Here is a 25,175-nt window from a genome sequence, read left to right on the forward strand (position 1 = left end):
GTTTCTCTCCCCTTCGGCTTTGCTAAAGGCAGTGGGTCTTCAGAACACTGCTCACACGTACAATCCCAGAACTGTTCCAGAGGCTCACAGACTCCCTGGATGGTCCCTGAGGCTGTTGCTGGGGTGATCACCTTCTCGCCTGGGCCACTGGCGACCAGATTCCAGTAGGCTGAGCCGGTGGGGCCTGAAAGGGCCTTTATAGTTGGTGATGGGACCCAGGGGTCAGGGGAGCAGTTTCTGCTTTCAGGACCTGAAAAGATGCCCCACTGGGGCCAGGGCTCGTCTGGAGCGTGGCAGTAGCCAGGCAGATGGGCGATAAGAAGGGTGGATGCCTGTCCTTGGGATAAATAGCTGTCCCTCCCTTGTGTCCAAGCCCCAGACACCCTTCCAGAGGACCAGTGGAAGCAGGAACCATGGGCAGCATCAGAGGCCACAGCAGGCAAGGTGGGAGTTCAGGAGGTGGGACGGCGCCCTCTTCCTCAAGGCAGCCGGTGCCCCTGCGGAGCAGCAGACCCAACACGGTATTGCAGAGACGAGGTTTGAAAACTCCCAGCACCACAGGGAGCCCTGTCTTGTCTCCGTGTACCCTGGGGGAGTTTGGTGTGACCCACTCCGGTCAGGCCTGGGCCTGGGGAAAAGATGCAGCCAGTTCTTGGGGGTCAGGCTCTTGGCCTGTGATGCCCTGCTCATGGGGTGGGCAGGGTCCACAGTGGAAGGCAGCGGGTGCAGCATGAGGCAGCAGAGTTGGCCCTAAAATTTTGTGAGGCGTGGAGTCAGTGGAATCCACATGTGAGCTGCTGTGAGTAGGAACACACAGCCTTCCACGCTGGTCTGGGAGACCTCCTAACCAGGGCCCACAATCAAAGCCAGCGTTCTTGTCCCAGCCAAGGGACTTGGCTGAGCCTGTTTCTGGGCCCAGACTGACTTTGCAAGAGGCTTCCCTTTATTCTGGGTTTAGTGGAATTCCAGCTTCCAACCAACATTTCCCTCCACGCCACCCCCTTCAGTGCCATGGCCATGTTTTGTAACAGGAAGTCTTTGAGAAAAAGAGGGAAGGAAAGTTTTTCCAGCTGGGGCGGCAGCATCCTACCAGGACCCTTTCTTGCACTCACCATCACTGTGCCCACTGGAACACCACTTGGTTGCCCTGTGTTTTCACGTTTGGTTCTTATTCACTGACTACCCCAGAGTAGAGAGGGTTTACCTCTTTGGGTTGGGGGAGGGAGTCATCAATGAATGGCTCATTAAAGCCCCCCCACCGCCACATTCCTGGCTGCTTAGGTCATCTCCCGAACAATATCCATCATTCATTCACCCAGCCGCCCCATATCCTGGCCACTGGGAGGGGTCCTTGTGACACAGGAAGGACTTTATGGCCTGCATGCCCTCCTTTCTCCCCCTGCCCCCACACACAGAGTGACAAAGCAGAAACAGCCCAGGGGCCCCTCTGAAGCCCGCCTGCCTTCCCTGGTGCACCACAGCCCTGGGAGTGGTGACTGGATCCCAGAGGAACCAACAGGCCCGGCTTTCTCTCTCCTTCCACCCCTTCCTCTCCCCCACTTGCACCCTGTGCTATTTTAACAACCCGAGAAGAATCTTGAACAGGCTGCCAGTGTGCAGAGGCAAGTTCTAAGCCTCTTCTCTGTGGTTTTTTTCACGTGTGCTCTCAAAGACAGACAAGTCCACATCCTTCCTTCCTCCCTAGATAGGTCAAGGGCTGGGCACAGGCTCCCTTCTCAGAATGGCAAGGACAGGCCAGGAGTAACAGGGCCAGCCCCAGGGTTGTTTCGCCTGCCTTGTGCTGGGTCCAGGCGGCCCTTTAGGAAGCAGGCGAGCTTGTGGAGACACAGCTCTGCCTGCCTCACTCTGTGAGTTCCCCTCCAGCTCAGGGGCGGGGCTGGGGCGGGGCGCCTTCTTGACCCCATTCTCCTGGCCCTGCTTTGCCAGGCTGGTACCAAGCATCCCACTCAGACTTTGTGGGTGAGGGTCTGCCCTGAGTTTGTGTGGACAAGCTCTGTGACCTCGGGCAGGTCACTGCGCTCTGCCTGCCTCAGTTTCCTTATCTGTAAACTGGAGATGGTAATTTACATAATCATGAGGTTGGAGGTTTTAAAGAGTTACTCCGTAAAAATAGTGAGAACTAGTAATTAGCAGTTCTTGCATAATTTCCGTTGACGTGCCCACCCCCCTCCACCAGAATGTAAACTATCTGCTTTGCTTCTCCCCTGCCCAGAGCCCAGTAGGGGTTCCAAGGTGGGATTTGTTGACCAGGAGAAGGCGCTGAGTGGATGGGGTCATGGACGCTGTTCAGAGTCCGTGCTTACCCTGAAAATGGCCTTAATAGTAAAACCCAGCTGAGCTCGATGCCTTTTACGTTTTCTTCCTCCCACAGAGTGCCTGCCGGTAGCTCTGGACACCCCCTACCCCCCAACAAAATGGAAGCCTTGAGCTTGCCTTTCTCAGTCACAACAGTTGGTATTGCCATCCACCTCCATGACTCCTCCGCCTTCCTCCTGTAAGTCTCTCTTGGAGGCTCTTTACTCTCTTCTTCCTGGTCCTCACTCATTGACCCTCACCCCTTTCAGCTCTGCCCTCACACAGCCGGTGCCTGTGTGACCTTCCTCAGGCCCTGTGAGTAGCTCCTGCTGGCTCCTGGCCCAGCGTGCTCTGCCTCATTCCCTTCTTTGCCCTCAAACCTGTCGGAGGGCCTTTGCACATGCTGTTCCTATTATCTGGAAAAGATTCCTTATTTTTGTCTTAACTCTTTTTCAGTCGTATCACAGTCTAGAATCACCTCCTTAGGGACACTTCCCTGTGTCTGTTCCTACCACTAGATCAGGAACTAGGGTGTTGAACACTCTTTAGCTCCCTTTCTGGGGGCAGCGGGGAGAGGGCACAGGCCTGACACCTCAGAGTGGCCTCTTAATGAAGCTCAGAGCACCTGGCCCAGCTCAGTAACTTTCTAGGTACATGACTATCAGTGGTCAAGTCAGGACAGCTCCCAGACCCTCGGTTTCCTCATCTGTAAAATGGGGCAATGGTGGCAGCTATCCCACAGGTAGTTGTGAAGATGAGAGAAGTTAGTACGTGACACGGTGCCCAGCACATGGTGAGCTCATTGGAAGTGTCCGCTCCCGTTGTAACTCTCACCGCTTCCCCTGCAGGTGTTGCTTCTGTAGTTGAGTCGCTGCTTGATTCATGAGACCCTCTTCCCGTTCAGAACAGGCGCCCCATGAGTTTGCAGGCTATGTCCGTGGTTGTTCACACCTGGGTGCTTGGCCCAGGACTTGGCCCGGGGTCGACTCCCAGCAGATGCTTGTTGAGGGAACAGGCGTGTTCCAGCCCCATGGGCCTGGGGCATCGCGGGGCGTTGGGACCTGTTGGCGGTTGGGCTCTGAGGCTCCTGCTCTGAGAACTCTGCATTGCGGAGGGCGGTGTGGTGGGCGCCCAAGGCCTCAATCTATTGAAACCTCCCCCCTAACACTATCCACCCCACACATCTTAGTCTAAATTGGGTAGGGAGAGGAAGTGTATAAGTAGAGAGTTATTCTCATAACCAGCTAGGAAAAAAAACCTGAATTTTTAATGTCCCATCCGAATTCCAGCTCCTCCTCACTGGTCATGCGTGAAGAGGTGGCCGTCTGCGGTGGACTTGTTCCCTCTGGATGGCCTTCTGAAGTCCTGTTGTCTCCATCCATGAGCCTCTCTGGTGTCAGTACGTGCCCCTCGCCTTCTAGGAGGAAACGGAGCCAAGCGGGGCATGGAGAGGGAGGGCAGGAGGCCTGTCGGCGGGGGTTCTGTTCTGTCTGCGGCACGTCGGGGACCAGGTCCTTCCTTCTCGCCACCTGGATGGGCAAGCGCAGATTCTCCCGGCACCTGCTCTGTTCTGCTTAGGACTGTGCCTGCTTGCAGCTAGGGAGACAGAAGCGCACGGTGCCTAGTTACCATTTATTTGAAGATAGATCTTTCTTTGACATATGTGTAACACTGAGTGCTTACTTCATCTGTGCCAGGCCCGGTCCTAAGTGATTTACTTGAATTACTTTGTTTAATCTTCATTTAAGAGGCAAGCTCACTGTACCTGTTTCACCACGGAAGAATCTGAGGCTCACCACCCGCCCAGGGTTCGCCTGCTGGCAGCTTGCCTCACTGGCAGAGGCAAGATTTTGGCCCGGGTCTGTGCGAGCCCCAAGCCCCAGAGCTCTTGTGTGCTTCCCCAGAGGAGCTGGGCACGGGCTGCGGGGCACGTTTGGAGGGCGGTTCGTGCAGTGACCTTGTGAGGATGAATAGCCTGAGCCTGAGAGGCAAGATTTGCCCACAGCCTCCGGGGGGAGGGCCTCCTGCACTTCCATTTCCACTCCAGACCCTGGGGCAAGGGGGGAGGGCCTTTGCAGAGAGGGAAGCAGCCAGTTCACCTGGCGTCTGCCTTATGCCAGGCACTGTATTGGGGGCTTTAAAGCATCTCCCCCACTTAATCCCACAGCAGCTGCATGAGGTAGGTTCTGATAAGTCCATCCGACAGGGAAGGAAACAGGTGTAAGGAGGTTAGGGAGCTGGCGTTCGAACCCAGACCTGTGCCCTTTGAGAGTGCAGGGGCATAACCTAGGCAGGCCGGGTTGATGCCATTTAGATGCCTTCCTGGCCCTGCCTGCAGACCAGGGCCTAGATGTTGGCCCTGGCAGCACCATAGCCCTGGAGGGGAGTCAGCCTCTGGGAATCGCCCTCTTAGGTCCTTAGCCTCAGGATGTGATTGGTCGCTTTGCCACTCACCAGCATCTTTCGGAACATGCGCAAGCAGAAGACTGGCGTTCCTGGTCCCCTCCTGCCCCAGCCTAGCCCACTGCCACCCACTACCATGGCCGTGTGTGGCTTGGGCATTATGATGGCACATGGGATGTGAGACGTCCCTTCTGCGCCCCTCGGAGCTCGCACACATGCAGGCAGCATCCAGTAGGACCCAGAATGACTGGAGAACATGGCTGAGAGCTGTCGAGGGCTGTGTGGCGGCCAGGGCAGGGGACAGAGGAGGCACTCAGTGGAAGAGGTGGCTGGATTTCAGGAGAGGAAGAGATGTGGGGATGCCCCGCGGTAACCAAGGACCTGCTGTTTATTGAGCACCTGCCATGTGCTTTCCAGGCATCACCACTGCAAACCCTCACACTGACCATTACTTGCATGCCATCCTCATTGCCATGTTACGGATAGGGAGGCATGTGTTAGGGAGGTTGGATGGTGTGTCCACTTGGGCAGCAGAAGCAGCAGCCTAGCCCTCGTTTGTCTGAATTGAGAGTTGCATGGAGGGGCTGGGAAATGGGGTGGGAAGGCACATTCCTGCGTTCTCAGTGAGCACCTGCTTGGTGGCCAGAGCTTGAGTATGTAGGGAGACAGAGGACAGCACTGGAGTGAGAGCCCAGAGAGAAAGGTGCCGTGATGAGGTCTGCACAGAAGAGGGCACATCCGAGTCAGAATCAGGTCGGGCCAAGCAAGTCGCTGTGGGTGTCCCCAAAGAGCTGCACTTCAGGCTGATTTGGGGGGATCTGCCTGCTCAGGAGAGAGAGAAGCAAGGCCCGGGCACCCTTAGCTGAAGGGACAACTCCACACAGGGTGGGCTCAGGGGCCCTGGCCCACCCACAGTCACCCACCATTCCGGTGTGGGTTTGGAAGGAAACTGCATGCCCATCCTCACTGTGGTGCAGCGTGTTAATTAGGCGGCTTCTTTGTCTGGGAGGGGCCTTGTGTGGAGTCTCTGAATGAGCAGGAGTGGTGACAGTTGTCAAAACACATGGTGCTCCGCCAGAAGCTCCCTGGAAGCCCCTGGCCCCCCACATGGCCTCTGCCTGGGCCTGGAGTGTGCTCTCTGCGCTCCTGGCCCTCTGCCTACCTCTACCCTGGCCTGTGCAGATGGAGGGGGCAGGGCGGGGCACGGGGGCTCCGTGAGAAACAGAAGCGTGGCATTGTTCCCAGACCCTGTTGTGGGAGGCTCAGTTGCCCCAGAAGGTGTCTGGACATGTCCATCTTTAAGTGCTGTGACATGCTTTCTGGGGGCTGATGTCTGGTGACATGCCGAACTGGCGGCAGGCTGAGTGACGGGGGCCCTGTGGGAGATATTCTGTGTTGGGGATTTGGGGGCCTTGTTTGTGGCCCTCTCTGTCTGAAAGCGTCCTGTCACCTTCAGCATCTGCATGCCCTGTGCTTCACAGAAACTTCTTAAGAGACGGCTGCCTAACCCAGGTGGGCAGTGGCTGCCTGCTTCGCTCTTGACTTCCAGCCTCCTCAGGCCCCCCTTAAGGTTTGGAAGGGTGGGAAGTGGAATTTTCCCTAGGGAATAGAGGGTATCTGGCTTGCAGGGAAACAAATGAGCCTTGCACAGGGCTAAGAGAATCTGCCACTTACCCCCTGCCTGATAACACAGCGGGTCTGTTAACTACCGTGAGCCTCAGTTTCCCCAGATCGACTTGCCCGGGTCACTTAAAGACACAGAAATAGTGCATATGAAGGCCGCATGGTGGCCATTATGGTCCCATGTCAGGGCTGTGGCCTAGTCCTTTTGCTAGAAAGCCCCAACACCCTCACTGACCCTCTGTGCCTCTCTGTCTTGGTTCCCCAGACATTCACAGCCTGGTGCAACTCCCACTTGCGGAAGGCCGGCACGCAGATCGAAAACATCGACGAGGACTTTCGAGACGGGCTCAAGCTCATGCTCCTTCTGGAGGTCATTTCAGGTGAGTTCCCTTTCCACCAGAGGACAACCCAGACCTGGAACAGGTGTGCTGTCGCAGGTCCTGGGGACACAGACTACCCCGGCTATCCCATGCCTGCTAGGAGGATCATGAGGCCTGAGTGATGGCAGCATGTCCGGGTGCTGGCCTGGGATGGGGCGGGGAAGGGGCAGAGCACTGTGATGGCGGGCTCTGGAGAGCAGTGGGGTCACTAAAGCTTCCCTTTCTCCCCCCTCTCTCGGTGTGTGGCTCTCAGGAGAGCGGTTACCTAAGCCGGAGCGGGGCAAGATGAGAGTGCACAAAATCAACAATGTGAACAAAGCTCTGGACTTCATCGCCAGCAAAGGGGTCAAGCTGGTCTCCATCGGGGCAGAAGGTGAGCTTGGTGGGAGCAGGTCGGCTCCTGGCCCGTAGGCTCTGAGGCCGGAGCTCTCTGTTCTGAATAGACTTGCGTGGGTGATAGAGCACTTGGGGGTGTGTAAAGCCCCAGTAATATATCCAGCAGGGACCACAGTGCCCACCCTTTCAGTGGGATCACTGAGCCCACGACTTCCCCCACCCCCTCCACCTGCAGAACAGTCCATCCGGGACTCAGGAATCTAGCGTCCTCGGGCATGTAGGGCAGGCCCCTTCTGCAGGGGAGGAGTGGCTGTGACTTGGACCCTGGATACCCTCACTCGCCCTCCTTGTGCTGGGCCTGAGAGACACCAACAGACACGTGACCTGGCATCTGTCTGTGCCTGGAGCACCTTTGTCCTTTGGCCCTGCCTGGTATCTGTGGACAAGAGGGAATGCAGAGAAGAGAAGGACATTGAGGCCCAGTGTTGGGGCTCTGGGCTTGGGTGCAAGTCCAGAGGTCACTAACAACATGCTATCCCTCCCGCAGCCAGCTTGTCTTGAACTCACGGACCCTTTTGGAGACAAGGCGAGGCCTGATGGAGCCCAGAAGGTCCCCATCAGCTCCCGCTCACAGTTCCGCTCATTAGAGCAGGATTTCCTACACCCTGACATCCATGTTGTCCCAGCTTTTAGAAAAACAAAGAAAACTAATTGCCTTTAATGACAGGGCTCTGAAAGTTTGGCCAAGACTCTAGGCCAGAGTGTGTGTGCTGAGTTCCAAGGCTCTGCCCCCGCCCGGGACCTCTCCGGGAGGGGTGCCAGGCGTCACATGCCATGGTTGAGGTGGTTGGTGTTTGTTTAAAAAAAAAAAAAAAAAAATCAACACCCCCCCCCCCCCCCCAAATCAGTTGGGCCCTCTGATTTTCTGTCCTTACATAGATCTTTCCTCCTGGCTCCATGCCAGCCTTCTGCTTCTCACAGCTGCATGTATTTTGCTCAAATGCTAGCCTGTAAATACAGAAGGGCTGAGAGGACAGACCCGGTGGCACTCATCAGTTTTCATTTGAAGAAGAACTAAAAATGTTGTCTGTGCCCAACTTGGTTCACTCCCAGTCCTTGTGACCACTGGGCCCAGGGCAAAACTGGAAGGCAGCCCGCAGGAGGTGCCCCGAGGGCTCCAGAGTACCTGAGAGCCTGGCGCCCACCCCGCCCCCATCGCCCTGCCCGCCACACAGTCCAGGCTACAGCGGAAACATAGCTTCCTCAGGGCACGGCTATGGGTCCGAGAAGCAGCTGGGGCAAGTGTCACGAGAGAAGCTGTTTCTCTTCCCTCACGGGATCTCCCTAAGTCCTCCGGGACCAGCTTCCTTGTGCAGCTGGCCGGGTAAGGGAGCCACGGCCTCCTCTGCAGACTGTGGCCGGCCCCCTGCCCTGGCGTGCCCGGCACTTGGGGGGAACGCGGTGTAGATTTCCTGACTGGATGGCTGCCCTTGCCCTGCGCTGGGAGGACTCAGCCCGGTTTCCCGGTGTGGGTTTCTTAGCCCTGGGAAAGGGCCCGACAGACAATGTCCTTCCCCTGCCTCCAGCCAGCCAGCCACGCACGTTTCCTTACCCTGACACTTTGACGAGATCGGGCACGTTCAGGGTGGTATGGCCATAGACCCTTACCCTGACACTCTGAAGCAGAAAGATCTTCCCTCTGCCTTTAGCCCAAGGCTTGGCTGTGGGGAGTGTCTCCATGGTGGCTCACAACCGACCACCTTGCCCCACCTCCCCACCTGGAGTGTGTCCTTGGGGAAGGTTGGGCCCCTCCTTTGCATGAGCGCTCTGCCTCCTCTCCAGATCCAGCCCATCCTAGAGCTTTCTGTTCTCGAGGGTCAGTGGGTCGGGTCTCTCCCTGCACCTGCTACGCTGAGATCCTGGGGGCTGGTGGGGTGCAGAAGCATTCAGAGGACTGCTGTGGCCCATCTGGCCAGCAGACTCAGGGATGAGGCCGGTTGCCCTCACTTCTCTGACCCAGCCCAGGACACATGGCGCCCTGAGTGTTGCAGAGAGGACTGCTGTCTAAGCCTCCGAAGCTGACGCGTGTGGTGCAGGCCCTTACCTCTCACTCCCAGGAGTTGGAGACAGTCATGGGTTTCAGTTAGTTAAGGAAGCACATGTTTACCAGCTGTGCCTGTGTCACTGCTGTCTCCGTCCTGCAGCATCGTAGCTTCCACAAGGGCAGGGTTTGGGTCCCTGGATAGAGCAGTGCTCACGAAGGCAGGCCGCGAGCAAGTAAACTACAGACACGTGGTTACAAATGGTGGTCAGTGTGTGAGGGGAGAGGCCCCGGGCTGGCGCCTGCAGATCCGTACCTGGGGAAGCCACCTCAGAGAGGTGCCGGCAGAGGCTTATAGGATGGGAACGATGGCCGTCTGAGGGAAGGGTCAAGGGGCATACTTCATGGGCAGACAGAAGGTGTGAGGTCCTTCCAGCAAGGACGAGCCTGGCTTGCCAGAAGGACCCAGCCAGAGTGTGCCAGGGCAGGCAGGTCCTGCAGGACTCGTGAGGAAGACTGGGGGGCGCGGGCTTCGTTTAGGTGTGGGGGGGCTGTAAGCAGGCAAGTGGCACAATCCGATGTAGCTCTTCGGGCGAGCGCCCTGGCTGCTGTGGGGGTTGGGTCGCACAGGGCACGGAGGCAACAGTGTGTCCAGCTCGGGGGACCACAGTGGCCCGGATGGGTGGAAGGACATGACAGATGGTCAGCAGACAGGAGTGCAGCGTGCACCCACCAGCAGGGACGTGGCCACAACGGCGGGAGGGAGGTGTAGGCAGATGGTTGGGAATGCCGGCCCCGCGCCTGGGACAAGCCTCAGCGAGGAGCAGGCTGGAGCTGGCCAGACAGGAAGAGGCCCTCAGCTGCCAGGCAGCATAAGAAGGCTTTTGGGACAGTGCGTCCTGGCATTCAGGCCACATCTCCCAGTGTGGGTGGCGGACAGGCCTGGGTGGCTCCCGTGGGACAATCAAGAGCTCGTCTCTGCACATAGCCAGGAGTCCCCTCCACTTTTAACAACTTCTCACCCTCGGCCCCCTTCCCCGCATGCAGAGATTGTGGACGGCAATGCAAAGATGACCCTGGGAATGATCTGGACCATCATCCTTAGGTTCGCCATCCAGGACATCTCTGTGGAAGGTGAGCGCCTGCACACTGGCAGAGTACAGCCTTTCCTCCCCTCCCCGCTTCCGCCCAGCTTGGGGAGAGTTAGATTACAATGTTGGGGTTCGGTCTTCCTGCTTGAGGTTCTGCCCTTTTCCCAGCATCCCTCCCAGGGCCTGGCCCTGTGCGAGAGTGGTTAGTGAGATGCTGGCCCAGCTGCAGGTGAGGGGGCCCCAGCAGCTGCCCAGCTCTGTTCTCCACCCAGAATCTTTGGCTTTGGTCTCCGTCTCAGTGGACCCTCACCCGATTCTCATCAAATGGGCACGATTGACCCCATTTTACAGTCAAGGAATCTGAGTCACAAAGTAAACTAGTGACAGAGTCAGGCCTGGCGTTGTTCTCTTGTGCATCAGAACCCTACATGTGTCTGCTTGACACCCCCGTCCTCTGACCTTTGCCTCCCAAGACCCTGGGGCCGGGCAGGGCTGGCCAGGAAGGAGCTGCTTCACTTCTCCTCCCAATGCCTGTGTGTGCTGCAGCATGAGAAAAGGCATCCCAGCCAGCCCTTGGAGGGGATGTGTGCAGTAGGCCACAGCGGTGACCGGAATGGACGTGTCCCCTGCCCCCTGGACCCCCACTCTGTCCCTGGGGAACAGATGACCTGGGCTCCCCAATTCCATTTCCCTGAAGCTGCCCCTGCATCTGGGAGACCCCAGTGCTCCTAACCCCCTGCTGAGTCTGCATTCAGCAGAGGGTCTTCAGAGAGGCTGAGACCAGCAGCCAGGGCTCACTGGGCACTGTTGGCAGATAAAGGCACAGGCCTTGTGGTCAGAAACATGGCCCAGTGTCAGGCGGCCCTGTTGCTGCCACTTCCTGGGAGGACCCTGGGCAGGTGACGACTCAGGGCTGGCTGTGCAGGCCAATGCCTGGGACCAGCAGAGGCCTCTGGAGTCTGGAACAGGAGCAGCTCTCGTCCCCGGCTATGCTGCTGTCCATCTGACCTCTGTGCTCGTGCCCCAAGTACCATTCCCTGGGGCTGGGTCCTGAAGGTCGGGTTTGGAGCCAGTGCTCACCGTCCTCGTGTGTTTCTCAGAGACCTCCGCCAAGGAAGGGCTGCTTCTGTGGTGCCAGCGGAAGACGGCCCCTTATAAGAACGTCAACGTGCAGAATTTCCACATCAGGTAAGCGCCTGGCCACAGCGTGCCAGCCCGTCTCCTTCCCTCGCTGTTCCCCTTCCCTGGAGATGGAGATCTGTCCTCCCACGTGCACCCTTTTCCTGGTTCTCCCCCACGGGGCAGGGCCACCCAAGCAAAGTCCAACGGTGGGCCCTTTCCCTCCAAAGCAGGCTCTCCTATTCAGGGCAGTCACCCTGTCCCAGAGGCGAGCACTTGCTCTTAAGGTACTTGTCACCTGTCAGGGGCTGGTCTGTTGACATGTATTCCCTCCTTTAATCCTCACAATGACCCTGTGGAGCACAGGTGCTATCACTACCCCATTTTATAGATGTGGAAACAGCAGGAAGTAATGGGACTTGCCCAGGGTCGCGCTGACAGTGAGAGCTAGGATTTCACCTCAGGCTACCCGCCTGCAGCTGCTCTGCCCTGCTCTCTCCATCCAGTGCCCGGCACACACACGCTGTCTAGTAAACGCAAATTAGTCTTTCCCATGGGTGTCCAGGCTGTCAGCGCTCATGTGATCGTGCGAGGGCCCTTCTTTCAATCTTTGCTTTTCTGTCCCCAGCTGGAAGGACGGTCTTGCCTTCAACGCACTGATCCACCGGCACAGACCAGAGCTGATCGAGTATGACAAGCTGAGAAAGGTTTGCCTCTTGCTGTTTCCCTCAGTGGCCAGAGATACACAGAGTGTGACCTTGAACCTGATCCTGGGTCACCTCCCCCAAGCCCGTCCATTGCTGGTGTCCACAGCTGGATTCTGCACTTAGATGGCCAGGCTGGGGGAGCCTTGTGCCACCTGTCACCGCACCTCAGGCTCTATGGCTGATTCTTGCTGCCCCTGCTTCCCTTGGGGACTGTTCCCTTTTCCCTTTATGGGCATTGCAACTGCCCACAGTTATTTTAGGGCTTGGCCAACCGTGCCTTCTAGCTCCCCTCCCTTAACCTTTGAGCCTCTGGAAGCATTTCCTCTCCATCTAATGGAGAAGAGGGGTGAGGAGTTTTAGACCATCCCCACTGGCAAGTGTTTCCTGTGTAGGGTCCTTTCTGATTTGCCTCTGCAAAGCTTGGGATCCTGTAAGACCAAGGTGCTGGCCTCTAGGAGCTCCCAGCCAGCAGAGAAGGCAGGGTAATATGTCCAGAGCAAACGTATCCACAAGGCCATGCACATGCACTGAGGCTGAATGAGGGTGGCAAAGGGGTGAGGCCCGACGAGTCGGGGATGGATAACGCACCTGCGCTGGCACAGAGTCGGGGAAGGACCCCCGGATTTGGGGGCAGCCTAGAGCCACGGGGGGCGGTATTCCCAACTTGGGGGTGGGGTTGCGGGTACGAGCCTGCACTTGGTCTGTTCCAAGTTCCCCCTGGGTAATTGGATGGGGCTCTAGCTGGACATGGATTAAGGCACATGAGGGAGTGTCTTTTAATTCTATGGACAGTGGGGAGACTATGCGAAGGGATGCTTCAGGAAGGCTGGACCTCGGAAGCGCTCAGTTTACCCCCTCCCCATCACCCCCCCCCAGTGCATGGTCTGGACCCCGCTTCCCAGGTTTTCAGGACAGAGGTCTTAATCTGGGGTCTAGAGAGCTGGAAAGTGTAAGAAAAACACACCTGTGTTTTCTCTGGAGAAAACATTGACAGTATGCCCCACTAAGATTTCCAGAGGCCTTTCTTTGGGTGGGAATGGACTCTATCTGGGTGTCCCCAACTCCATTCCCCACTGCAGCATAGGGGGCTGAGAACTGCTTCAAGAACCCTTTCCAGTCCTGCCCCTTCCCAGAATGCCTCCCCTTCCAGGCCAGCTTCGTTCCCGCATACTGCTGCTCCTGCCCCTGACCAAGTTCTTCCTCTTTCCCCAGGATGATCCTGTCACCAACCTGAACAATGCCTTTGAAGTGGCTGAGAAGTATCTAGACATCCCCAAGATGTTGGATGCGGAGGGTAAGCACATCCCTTCTGTTCTACGCATGTCTGTGGTAACTTGAGGGAGCTGGCCGTGCCAGCGAGACGGGCTGAAGGAAGCTGGTCGAACTGAGGACCGTGGTCCTGCCTGGGAGCCAGCGCGGGAGCAGCCTGAGCAGACTAGACGGGCTCAGGGAGGGATGAGGAAGCTGGGAAAGGAGGAGCTTGAAGAGGACAGGTTCTGGGGGCCGCATCTTGAAACAGGGCATGAGTGTCCTGCCAGTACCCAGCCTGAGTTCTGCTCCTCTCACGGGATGGGCAGGCCAGGTGGCCAGGGATGCCTGGCTCCTGCAAACAACTCAGGCGTCTGCCTTCCCTGCTTGCCCCAGGCTTGGAGTCCGGAGCCCATCAAAGTGGAGTGTTTGTTTTTTCCCTTTCCGGCTTTGCTCCATTTCCCAGCCGTGCACCGCCCCCAGCCAGGACCCATGGCTCTGGCCTCTGGTGGCCCCTGGGGCTGACTGTCGAGCAGCCCCTTGAGGCCATTCTCAGAGAGAGGAAGTGGCCTCATTCTAATCCAGTTCCCACAGCCTTGGCCTTTCTAGAGACCACAGGGGATGGAGGGGCTGAGAGTGTGGACAAGCCTGCTAGAGTCAGCAGGGGTCACTGAATCCATTCTGAGGGTCTTCTCCTGGGATGCCTGTGGCCTTGGGAGACTTTGGATCCCAGTGAGCAACAACCCCTTCCCTCCACCTCCCGCCCCTACTTGGGCGGTTTAATCCTTGTCGTTCACTTACAGACATCGTGAACACGGCCCGGCCCGACGAGAAGGCCATAATGACCTATGTGTCCAGCTTCTACCATGCCTTTTCGGGAGCGCAGAAGGTACCGGGCAGGGCCAGGCAGGCCCACCTCGCTGCCACTGCCCAATGCCGCTGCTGCCTCTCGCCTCCCATGCTCACCTCGTTTCTCTTGCAGACGGCAGTAGCCTCTCTCCGACTGGAAGCCGCCCCCCACCCCGACTCCAGGCGGCACTGCCCATGTAGTCTTTGCTCATAGTGTCTGTTTTGCTTCTCGTCTGGGCCAGACTCCGTTCCAGGCATGGGGCATACAGTAGGGACTGGGTCAGACAGGATCCCTGGTCTCATGCAGCTGCCATGCTAGTGGGGGAGACAGGTGACAGGCGTGGCCTCAGCTCAGGTCGTCTCATGTGGCATTGAGCACAGTAGAGAATGTGGGGTAGGATAGAGGAATGTGGGAGACAGATGCAGGGGGCTGTTTCAGCTGGGGGCCGTGGCAGGAGGCTTCTGCCAGCCTACCTGCGCAAGCACCTGCCATAATGGGCGGGAGCTGCCACATGAAGATCAGCAGGAATATTCTTCCAGGCAGATGGTAGAGCAAGGTGCAAAGGTCCTGGGGCAGAAATGAGCTTGGCTTATTCAAGGAATGACCAAGAGGAGGGAAATGAGGTTGGAGATGGTAACAGGGCAAGATGCGTAGAATCACAGTAGTCTGGGATCTGAAGTTGAATTCAAAGGGCCCCCAGAGACCACTCGGCGGTCTGTTCTAAGGGTGGTAGCTGGTTACATCAGACATGATCTCACTGATGTTTTCAGAAAGATCAGTTAGCCTTTGAGCCCTCTGGCCCTGCACAAGGCTTCCTTTCCAAAGCCAGTAGCCAGTGTCACAGACCCAGCTCTGGTTAGAAAAGGGACCCACCTGTTCGGACTTCCCCCTTGGCCTCTATAGAACCTTGGTGAAACGCGCCCACGCTGCCATAGCCGGGGTTTGGCTTCCAGTCCGGAGTGAGCGCTCTTCCTCCCGCATGAGCCTCGGGCCCGGCCCCGGTGCCCTCCCTGCAGCTGTCACTCTCTCCTGCCTTTCTCTCTCTCTTTCTCTCTCTCTCTGTGCAGATATTGTAGGCACTCTGAGGCCAGATGAGAAGGCCATCATGACTTACGTGTCCTGCTTCTACCACGCTTTCTCGGGGGCTCAAAAGGTGAGCTGGGGCGGGAGCGTCCCTCACTGCTATGGCCGGAGCCTGGTCCTCGCTGTCCCTATGTCCCTGCCACCCATTTGTGGTTGGATCCCTTGCCAGGCCGTCCCATAGGCTGCACCGGCATGAGGACGCACCCAGTCAGGCGGGGTTCTCGGGACCGTGGGCCTTAGGTGCTGACAGGCCACAGGTATTCTCTGTGAGCACAGCCTGGCCCGTAAAGATGGTGGCTGTGTCCCCGTAGAGCCGCATTTAGCACCTGTGCTCCTTCCTGGCCACTCGGCTACCCTGTCCTTCTTTCTGTGCTGCGCCCTGCCCCGGTCGGTTGCCTGCTGGCCTGGCTGTGTGCTCGCACTGGGGAGCACTGGCCTTTCTGGCCTTCTTCACGACTTCTTCCCCTCACGGGTGCTGCAGGAAAGTCTTGGCCTGAGCAGGTTATATCCTCTATGGGTCCCGTCTGTGGCGCCGCCGATACCAGCAGCGCCCTCGGAGGTGTCTGAGCCCAGTGGCAGCTGTCCACTCCCATGAGAAGGCGCCTGGCGGCCCCTGGGCACAGAGACTACCTGGAGGCCCAGGCAGCTTTGTCCTCTCCAACTGCCTCATGTACTCCTGGTGACTTAATTCTGTGTCACCCGTTAGGAGCAGGCAGGGCCAGGGAGGAGAAATCGGCTTTTGTTAGTTGAGCATTTACTGCATGCTGGGCAGTCCTGCGGCAGCTCCGCACGCACAGGTTCTAGGAGAGTCCCGCACATAGTGGGTGCCGTTACCTTCCTGTAACAGAGGAGGAAAACAGAGTTCAGAGAGGCAGGGAGCCCTTCGCAGAGTCACAGGACCAGGGCTGCACCTGCTGGTCCTGAGGAGCTCCTTCTGTGGGCCGTCTGTCCTGGTCCCTGCTGTCACCTCTTAGCAGCGTGACCTGAGATGAGTCCCTTTCCTTCAGTTTCCCCACCTGTAAAACGGGGATCCTACCCATCCCTGTCTCAGGATTGTCCTGAGGGTGAAATGAGCTCACGTAGAATGGCACCTAGGCCCGTAAGCACTCAGCCGGTGATGGGGTGGTCGGAGCAGCCTTCTGGGCGTGCCCCTGTCCACCATGGTCTTCCTAGCCCCATGGCCTCTCCCCACCCAGCCAGCAAGTGGCTGGAACTTGTGTTTGCGGCATGGGGGGCACAGGCGGGGAGAGCAGGGGTAGGGCAGACAGCAGTGGAAGATTCCCGGACTCAGACCCAACCCGGCTGACTGCACACTTGCCGCTGGCCTCACCGCTCTGCAGGTCCTGGCCGGCTTCACTGCCCACCATGTCACCCTCTCCTGCCCAGGCTGCCCTCCCCGGCTTCACGCTGGCCTCTGCTGTGGTGGGGTCTGGGAGGCCTTGAGGGATTTGTGGGAGCAGATAGTGGAGGAAAGCTTAGGCCGGAGCACTTGGGGGTTTCTGAGGCAGCTGGGCCTGACTTGGGAGACAGGAAGAAAAGGTCAGGCTACTGGGAGCTGCCCGTTCACCAGGAGACGTGCTGCACTCGGGCTTCTCCAGCTGTCGGTCCGGCTTCCCCCAGCCTGTGTTGACTTCTCCAGACAGCCCTGCGATGCTTTTATTCGTGCTGCTCTGTGTCCTCAGAGACTCAGGCCAGCCGCTCAGAAGAGTGCTCTCTGGCATCTGTTCTGGTTTATAAGCGCAGGGCAGACTCCAGACCTCACGGGAAGTATGCCCGTTCTCTCCTGATAGTTTATTTTTTGTCCCTAAGCAATTGCTGCTTTCCTTTGTTCGCTCCTTCATTCATCAACTTTGAGTATCTAAAGATTACCCAGCCCCTAGCAGGGTGCCAGGAATTCAGCGGTGAAACCCCGTCTGACCAGCAGCTTCCCCCCTCGGGGTGGATCTGAGCACAGGGTGCCCGTTGTTTCTCCGAGTCCGGTCGGGGACTGACCCCCATGGGGACTCCCCAACCCCCTGCAAGCTGAGACCTTAGTTCTGCTTCTGGCACTCACTTGGCTGAGGCCCTTGTGAGCCTCATCTCTGAGGCTCGGTGCCTGGGGCCGTTGGCGTGTGGCCTGGTGCCCAGCGTGTGCGGGCACGTGCACACGCACGCCAGTCCCGGCTGGTCCCCCACTCACCTCCCCACCTGTCCCGGAAGCAGTGTGTGGACAGGAGAGGCTGGGCGTCGGGGCTGTGGCTAGCAGGTGTGGAGCCATCCCCAAGTCTCTCTGTTTTCCTTCCCCACCACTCTGTAGACCCTCCTCACTCTTTCTGTTCCTGTTCTGTTGCCGTTTCAACTTCTCCTCTTGGACCCTTTCTGTGCTTCCTGAAAGGTACCTGGTCTTTCCGCTCCCCGTGTGGCACCCCCCGCTCTCCTTCTTCTCCACTCCTCGCGTTTCCCCCCAGCAGGACAAGGCAGCACGTTGTCCCGTAGTCCTGAGCAGAGGCTGGTCACAGTCTCCACCGCTCCCTTCTGCCTCGTGGGTGGTGACTTCTGCCCAATGAGCCATCCGCACCCACCTCTGAAGGGAGGATTAGAAAGGGGATACTGGTGCTTTCCTGTGCGCAGACTTCTTTGGGGGCCCCTGCACCTCCACTTTCTGCCGCAGCCCTCCGGCACTTGGCCTCTCTGCTGCAGACCTTCCCACCCAGGGGGACGCTCCTTCAGGGCTTGGCCCAGTGGAGGACCCCACCCAGCCTCACTGTTCGGCCTCCTTCTCTGTGGGCCTGTTAATCCATTTACCCCAGAGTGGAAGGGCTCCCTGGCCCCCTTCAGCGTCTCCAGGGTCCAGGCCAAGGGAGCCGAGGGGTCCAACTATCGGGGGGGTGCATTAGCAGTAAGCTATGTATGGGGACGCCGGCAGAACCATCAGGACGCAGCCACTCAGGGTGCCATCTTGCTGGAGCTGTGCTTCTCTCCTTCCTTCCTCGGGGAGTGCTGTGTGGGCTGTGGATGGGCCGGCTCTGGGGGATGAGCCTGTCAGGAGGGAGGGTCACCAGCCCCTAGGCACCCCTGACCATGGCGCTTCTCCGTCCCAGGCTGAGACCGCTGCCAACCGGATCTGCAAGGTGTTGGCGGTCAACCAGGAGAATGAGCACCTCATGGAAGATTATGAGAGGCTGGCTAGTGACGTAAGTCTGCCACTCACCCCAGCCCTGGTGGCCCCACCACAGCGGGAGGACTGGGGTGCCTCTGGTTACCCTTGGGCGAAGGTCATGTGACACTTGCAGAGGGGAGGGCAGGCACGGCAGTGACCCTTCCTAGATAAGGACATGAGCTGACAGACTGTGGAGTGTGGCCAAGCCAGTGTGTGACCTTCCAGGCTAGTGTCACAAAAGGCTGAGGGTCAGACCATGCTCCCCGGCTCCTGTGGTCTTGAGCTTAGGTTCCTACAGAGGTACTCAAGGGCAGAGTTTCCCAAACACCCCACCACTCCAGAATTATCAGGGGAGGTTTTTAAAAAAACCTGCCACACCCTCTGACTGACTCGGTGGGATGGAGGGAGACCCCCGCGCACACCCTGTGACAGGACTGCGGTTTGTCACAGCGGGCCCAGCACCTCACTTCTTGAGCAGGGTCTGCTGTCTCCACAGCAGCCCTGGGCGGAGGGAACATGTCTCACCCCTTTTCCAAGTGGGGAAACAGAGACCCAGAGGGTCAGGCACCAGGCGCGCAGCTGGCAGAATAGGGAGCCAGAGGTCAAACCCAGGCAGCTCTACTCCAGAGCCTGAACCTGGAAAGGCCACTGGGAACGTGGGTGTTTAGTTTTGGATTCCCTCCTTTATTTTAAGAACTTCCACTTAAAAAATATATATATGTATATATTGGAGCTTCTGGAGAGCAGTGGTTTAAACGCTCTTTAAGACTAATGGTTCCCAGACTTGGAAATTTCACGAACCAGGAATATTTGAAGAAAAAGTATTTGACAGCCAGCCTATGGTGACCAGCTTTTTGTTTTACTAAGTTAAGGATATTTTTAAAAGAAAAAGCCAACAAGGCACCCGCTTGGCTTAGTGAGGTGTGCAACTCTTGATCTCAGGGTTGTGAGTTCAAGTCTCACGTGGGGACAGAGATTACTTAAAATATTTTTTAAAATTAAAAGAAGCTACCGTCTGTTACCACCATGCTTTATAATACCAAGAGAAAGTTAAAAGCTTCTGTCTTGGAATCCCGTCGCTTCCTAGAAAAGGGCGGCTGGCACCATCCACCAAGATGTAAAAACACAGATCCCTTTTTCCTTGGTTTTCTCATTTTGCCAGAGTTTGGCACTTGGGAACCACTTCTTCAAGCGTCTCCATTCTGGACAGTAAGATTTTCCTCTCCAAGGATTGTTCTAGAATTGCTTGTTTTTACCTTTCCTCACTCATCACAGATATGAGGCGTTCATAAAATACATATCACTACCCCTCCCCCCCAATTTTACTGTGAAATTGTTTCTGTCCTGGGCTTTGTGCCCGGTGTGCAGACCGCCTCAGAGTGAGTCTGCCGTGCTGTGGGCTCTTCCCTGGAGGGAGCTTGCAGCCCTGGGACTGACGGGAGGGGCGTGCGCATTGAGCCCGCCTGGCTTCCATCTGAGGTCTGAGGAGGAGGCGGCCCAGGAGCAAGGCATGCCCAGGATATAAGCAGAGAGCAGCACAGTGGTTCAAGGGGGGCCACACATCCCTGTAGTTCCCAGTCTTAGGCTCCCAGTGGGCACCACAGAGAAGTCAGACTGGGGAGCAGGGCTGATCCCCAGGGGGGGCTGGAAAACCCGTACCCCTCGTGCCCATGAGTGGGGCCAGTGCCGCCCCCCACCTTCACCCTGAGGCCTCCGGTGTACCCGCAGCTCCTGGAGTGGATCCGGCGTACCATCCCCTGGCTGGAGGACCGGGTGCCGCAGAAGACCATCCAGGAGATGCAGCAGAAGCTGGAGGACTTCCGGGACTACCGGCGCGTCCATAAGCCACCCAAGGTGCAGGAGAAGTGCCAGCTGGAGATCAACTTCAACACGCTGCAGACCAAGCTGCGGCTCAGCAACCGGCCTGCCTTCATGCCCTCCGAGGGCAGGATGGTCTCGGTGAGCGCCCGGGGTGTGTGGCCTGCTCCCAGCCAGCCCGTGGGGTCCAGGGGCAGGAGGGGGTACAGCTGGCTCTTGAGCACGTTCTTCCCCCCCGCCCCGCGCCACTTGACTTTTACACCCACTGTCTGCATTTGGACCCCTCTGTCGGCCGTGATTCCAGGACCTCCGAGTGCTCAAGGCCCCTTTTTAGGAGAGACAGGGTCCCCACTGTGCAGTTGCCTGGCTCCCGGAGCACATCTGGGGCATTCCTTCATTGTCACCCACTCAGTTAACGCAAAAATGCATGCGCCATGTGCTGGGCCCCATGCAGACACGGGCTAGACGTGACCCCAGGCCGTTTACGCTGCCTGCCTTCCCATCAGCATCCCTCAGGGAGGCATCACCCTGCTGGGTGGCCCAGCTCCCCCTTGCAACCCCGGTTGTCTTGTGTCCCCATAGGACATCAACAACGGCTGGCAGCACTTGGAGCAGGCCGAGAAGGGCTATGAGGAGTGGCTGCTGAACGAGATCCGCAGGCTGGAGCGGCTCGACCACCTGGCAGAGAAGTTCCGGCAGAAGGCCTCCATCCACGAGGCCTGGACCGACGGTAGGGTCCCCCAGCTTCCTCGGCCCGCTCCCGTCTCACACACCTGCGCACACGTACACCCTCACAGCCCCTCGTGTCCTTGGGTCTGTTTGTCAGACCCCCTTTCCTGCTGCCTGGCAACACGCCTGTTGTGCAGCTCTGGGTTCACCCAGCCCTGGACAGGAGGAACGCTGTGAAGCTGAGCTGTCCCATCTGCTCTAACCTCTGAGGCTCCTTCCAGGCAGGCCCCTGTCTGGGTGGGCCGAGGCCATCCTCCAGGAGTACAGCCTAACCTCATCCCAGTTCCAGCAACAAGGGAACCCTTGTTCCTCTTTGCTGCTGTGTCTTCTTTGAGGATGGTGCCCCTGCTAGGCCAAGGCAGCCAGGGGTTGGGGATGTGTGGGATGGGCTCTCCCATCCTGGGAAGCCTGTGTTCAGATATTCTGCCTGTCTTTTCACTCCTGCACACTTTGTGAACTTGGACTTCACACAGAAGAGCCAGTGCTGGGTGGGCCTGTGTGCCCAAGCATGGTCCTTAAAGGCAGGTCCAGGGAGCCACCTCCCAGTTCAGCTGCCCACCCCAGGAGCTCTTTCTCCCGTTCAGGGGCCCGGGCCCCCAGAAGCAGGGCTTCCCCCAGAAGGGTAGCTGGTGATGTCCTCTGTTTCTCGGCAGCCCCGCAGCTGCCTTGTCCCTTGGCTCTAGATGTGGAATTCCAGCACGTCCCTGGCCCTCGGTCAGGACCCACACTGTGGTTGAGATTCCAAATCCCAGGGGTCTGAAAGCCTTCAGAAATGGGCCGGTGCCTGTGAAAGGCACTAGCCAGGACTCCCGCACGTCCACTTGTGGCCGCCTCCTTCCCAACTGTGCCTTGCCGAGTTTCATCTTCCTTGTGTGGCTCAGCATGATGTCTCATCCCTCCACCCCACCATCCCCCATTAGGTCCTTGCTGAGCTTCCGGGGCTCCTCTAGCTGGTGAGCTGGCAGCCCTGGCCCGGGCCAGATGCTGAGACCTACCAAGAGGCACCTGCACGACCTGCCCACGCACCACCCTGCACAACCCGCAGCCATGGGCCCACCTGCCCCGTGTTCCCGGCCACAGGGCCGCTCATGCCCTCGTCAAGTTAATGCGGGTTGTTGTTTTCAGCAGCAGCTGCTGGGCCCAGAGCCAAACCCTAATCCCTCCTCTGCTGGGAAGGCCATACGACCGAGGCAACCAAGTGTCCATGGGGCCAAGGGCACAGACACCTCGACCTTGCAACAGCGTGTCCGTGCTGGAGGCGGGGGTGGGGGGGACGTTTACTTCATTTATTGATTGATTCCTTGATTCGGCTCTTCCTGAGCCCAGTAATTTCGGGGGCAGGGCTGAGGCCCAGGGAGCCTCCTGTCAGAGGACCCTTGGGCGTGAGTAGATTTTACTGCATCTGTGTGTCACACCTGTACTGTCTCTCACCCTCATCCGTGTCCATCCTTCCACAGGCTCTGGGCATCACGCCTGGGTGCTTCCCTTGTCAGCCTCTTGGCCCAAGTCATCAGCCCTTGTCCCTTACCTGGAGCTACAGCGGGGCCAGGGCGGGTATGTCCTGAGGCCAAGGGATGTGGGTGTGATGCCCCCCCCCCCAGAGTTCTTTCCCTGGCAGTGACAGGGGCTGGCCTTCCCCACAGGCGTTGAGAAGATGGCTCAGCGTATAGCCAGGGTCCAGCTGGTTCAGTGGCCTCCACATGCCCCTGTGCCCCCCCCCCCCCCGAGGCACTTTGACATCTGGCCCTGCCCCTCATCGGCAGCTTGGAACCCCCAGGTGGGTTTGCCTGCTCTCGTTCCCAGGACCTAAAGCCACCCAATTTTGCAGCACAGGAGGATAGACTCTTGGCCCCCCTCTACACCCCTGGAATCCCATGCCAGCAGCCTGCTTTCTCTGGAGGGCTGGGCCCAGAGAGGGGGTTGAGCCACCATCGTTCCAAACCTCCCTCACCATCCCCCAACCACCCTCAGGGGCGAGGGTCCATCTAGCTGCTGTGCTGCGGGTTTTGGATTTGTCAGGGAGGAAAAATGGAAACGAGCCTCTGCATTCCCACTGCGGCCGCCCCTTGGCCTAAATCCAAGGCATTCGTGGCCACAGGCCGCTCCTGCCAACTCCCCCCCATGCCCCCCTTGCCAGCTCCCTTGCTGAAACTCTGCTGAGGTAGAGAAGTGGTAACCTACTATTTTGGGTTCCCACCCTTGGGAGAAAGCAGTTTGGTGAAGGGAATTGCAAGCTTGCCTTTGTGGTTAAGCCTCCTGCCCCAGGGCCGAGGCGGCAGGGCCATGGAGCCTCTTTCCCAGGCTGCCGCCTCCTGTCATCCATGCCAGGACAGATGGGAGTGCTCAAGGCCACTGAGTTGGGGATGGGCCTCACTCTGTGCCCGCGCTGCTGGAGGCCTGAGACCAGGCGCGGGCCTGGGACCCATTTCACGAACAAGGGAACAGGTGGGGAAAGGCCTCGTGCCTCCCCACGGCACATGCTGCACCAGGCAGCCAGCTGTTGGTCTTGTGCCCCAGAGCCAAGCTGAGGGCTGGGTCTCTGAGCTGCCACCCCAGGGCTAGCCTGGCTCACCTGAAGCAGAGCACCTGTAGGAGGCAGGGCTCCCAGCCACCCTCACAGACTGGCCTCTCCCCACCCCGTTCTCTGTAATGCCTCACCATGCTTACAGGACTTCCTGGAGCTTCTGGCCTGGGGTGTATAATTAGCCAGGCTCCAGGACTAATAATAGCGTGCCACTCTTCCTTCAAAGGGCCTGACAGTGGGCCCCACCTCAGCGTGCATGGAAGGCCCGTAGGATGGGGTAGGACACAGGTGTGTGACAGGACCACCCCCCCCCCCCGCCCCCGGGAGCCTGGCCTCAAGCGCTGGGGTCAGACCCAAGGGGTTGGGGCCATGGAGAGCTCTGGAACGTGCACCCTGCTCCCACTCTGCGGAGGCCTGGGCTGCAGCCCCAGCTGCTGGTCCAGGTGCTGGCCCTCTAGGGATGGGCGTCTCCCTTCCCAGCCACGGTGGCAGAGTCCGGTCCCTGCCATCCACTGATAGAGGGCCCTGAGTTTAGAACACATGGGTTGGATGAGGATATCTGTCTCAGGCTCCCTAGTCCCACAGTGTCTCCCAGCTCCATCCAGGATATAGGTGGGCTTAGAGATCCCTTAAAAAGGCAAGGAGAAAGGTTCTGGAAGTTTCTTGTTCCCACGGCACCATGCTCGGTGAAGCAGGATGCGGGGTCTGGATCTCTTTTCCTGGGGTCAGACAGCCCCATGGATTCCTACTGTGCTGTTGTCTAAACACCTCCCACCCTCTGTCCATCCCAGGGAAGGAGGCCATGCTGAAGCACCGGGACTATGAGACAGCCACCCTGTCAGATATCAAAGCTCTCATTCGCAAGCATGAGGCCTTTGAGAGCGACCTGGCCGCGCACCAGGACCGTGTGGAGCAGATTGCCGCGATTGCCCAGGAACTCAAGTACGCGAGGGGTCCCTGCCGGGAGTGGGGGGTGGCAGCGTCCTGGGGTCCAGCCTGCTTCGTGGCCTGAGTGGGCCCACTCACCTCCCCCCTTTCATATGCCAGGGAGAGCCCTTACAGGATGATGGCTTTTGCCTATTTGGTCTTAACCCCAGATGAGAAACAGGCAGAAAGGAGGTCTCTGACCGCCTTCCTGATGTTTTAGGCTCTAGGGGTCCGCAGGGCTCTACCTTTTGCCTGCCACACCACAGAAAGTTCCCCTGGTCCCCTGATGTGGGGGGCGGCCTACCCCCTGCCATTCCCACCCGCTCCTCCCAGAGGGGATCGGGCTGCACAGAGAGCCCATTGTTCTGCCTGGCCACTTCTCTCGCTCGCTCAGAATACACTTATTGTACGAGTTTCCAGGCTGCCGGGTTCTTCACCCTCCCTTTCCCGCCCCAGTCAGATAAACTTGCGCACACAGTTAGTACACCGAACCTCCAGAGCCAGTGAATGGGGCCTTATGCCACCGGCACGGCGGCCGCAGCAGGGAGGGCCCAGGGAGTGGGAGGCCTAGGCCATTACTTCATGGAAAATCCACAGGGCCTGGAGGGGCGGCACGGCTCCCAAAATAGCTGTCTGCTCAAAAATAGGATACTTGGCTGGAGCTGCCCTTTCCACTGACACCCCCCACCCTGCCAGTCGTCCCTGAAGCTCTGCTTGTTTCTGTGAGGCTGGGGCCCAGCTGTGGTGCCTGGTGCAGCCCCACGCCAGGCAGGGCCGGCTTCCTCCCTGACTCACTCCCTCTGCTCTGCCCAGTTTCTGTGTGGCTTCCCCGTGCACTCAG

At 58.4% G+C, this 25,175-nt stretch overlaps 1 protein-coding gene across 5 annotated transcripts in view; it reads left to right on the forward strand.

The window, feature by feature from the left end:
- The window catches only part of ACTN4 (actinin alpha 4), a 68,775-nt gene that overhangs the window by 36,383 nt on the left and 7,217 nt on the right, over positions 1-25,175 (forward strand). For 3 of the 5 annotated variants that reach the window (XM_045986874.1, XM_045986872.1, XM_045986876.1), the window contains exons 2-12: positions 6,608-6,722; positions 6,976-7,095; positions 10,147-10,233; positions 11,291-11,378; positions 11,938-12,016; positions 13,229-13,310; positions 14,068-14,153; positions 18,278-18,370; positions 20,065-20,295; positions 20,737-20,884; positions 24,199-24,349. In XM_045986874.1, the coding sequence (XP_045842830.1) occupies positions 6,608-6,722; positions 6,976-7,095; positions 10,147-10,233; positions 11,291-11,378; positions 11,938-12,016; positions 13,229-13,310; positions 14,068-14,153; positions 18,278-18,370; positions 20,065-20,295; positions 20,737-20,884; positions 24,199-24,349 (1,280 nt within the window). Of the gene's footprint in view, positions 1-6,607; positions 6,723-6,975; positions 7,096-10,146; positions 10,234-11,290; positions 11,379-11,937; positions 12,017-13,228; positions 13,311-14,067; positions 14,154-15,181; positions 15,268-18,277; positions 18,371-20,064; positions 20,296-20,736; positions 20,885-24,198; positions 24,350-25,175 lie in introns of all 5 variants that reach the window. The other 2 variants (XM_045986875.1, XM_045986873.1) reach the window with 1 other exon arrangement.

Source organism: Meles meles, chromosome 19, assembly GCF_922984935.1.
Source record: "Meles meles chromosome 19, mMelMel3.1 paternal haplotype, whole genome shotgun sequence".
NCBI lineage: Eukaryota > Metazoa > Chordata > Mammalia > Carnivora > Mustelidae > Meles > Meles meles.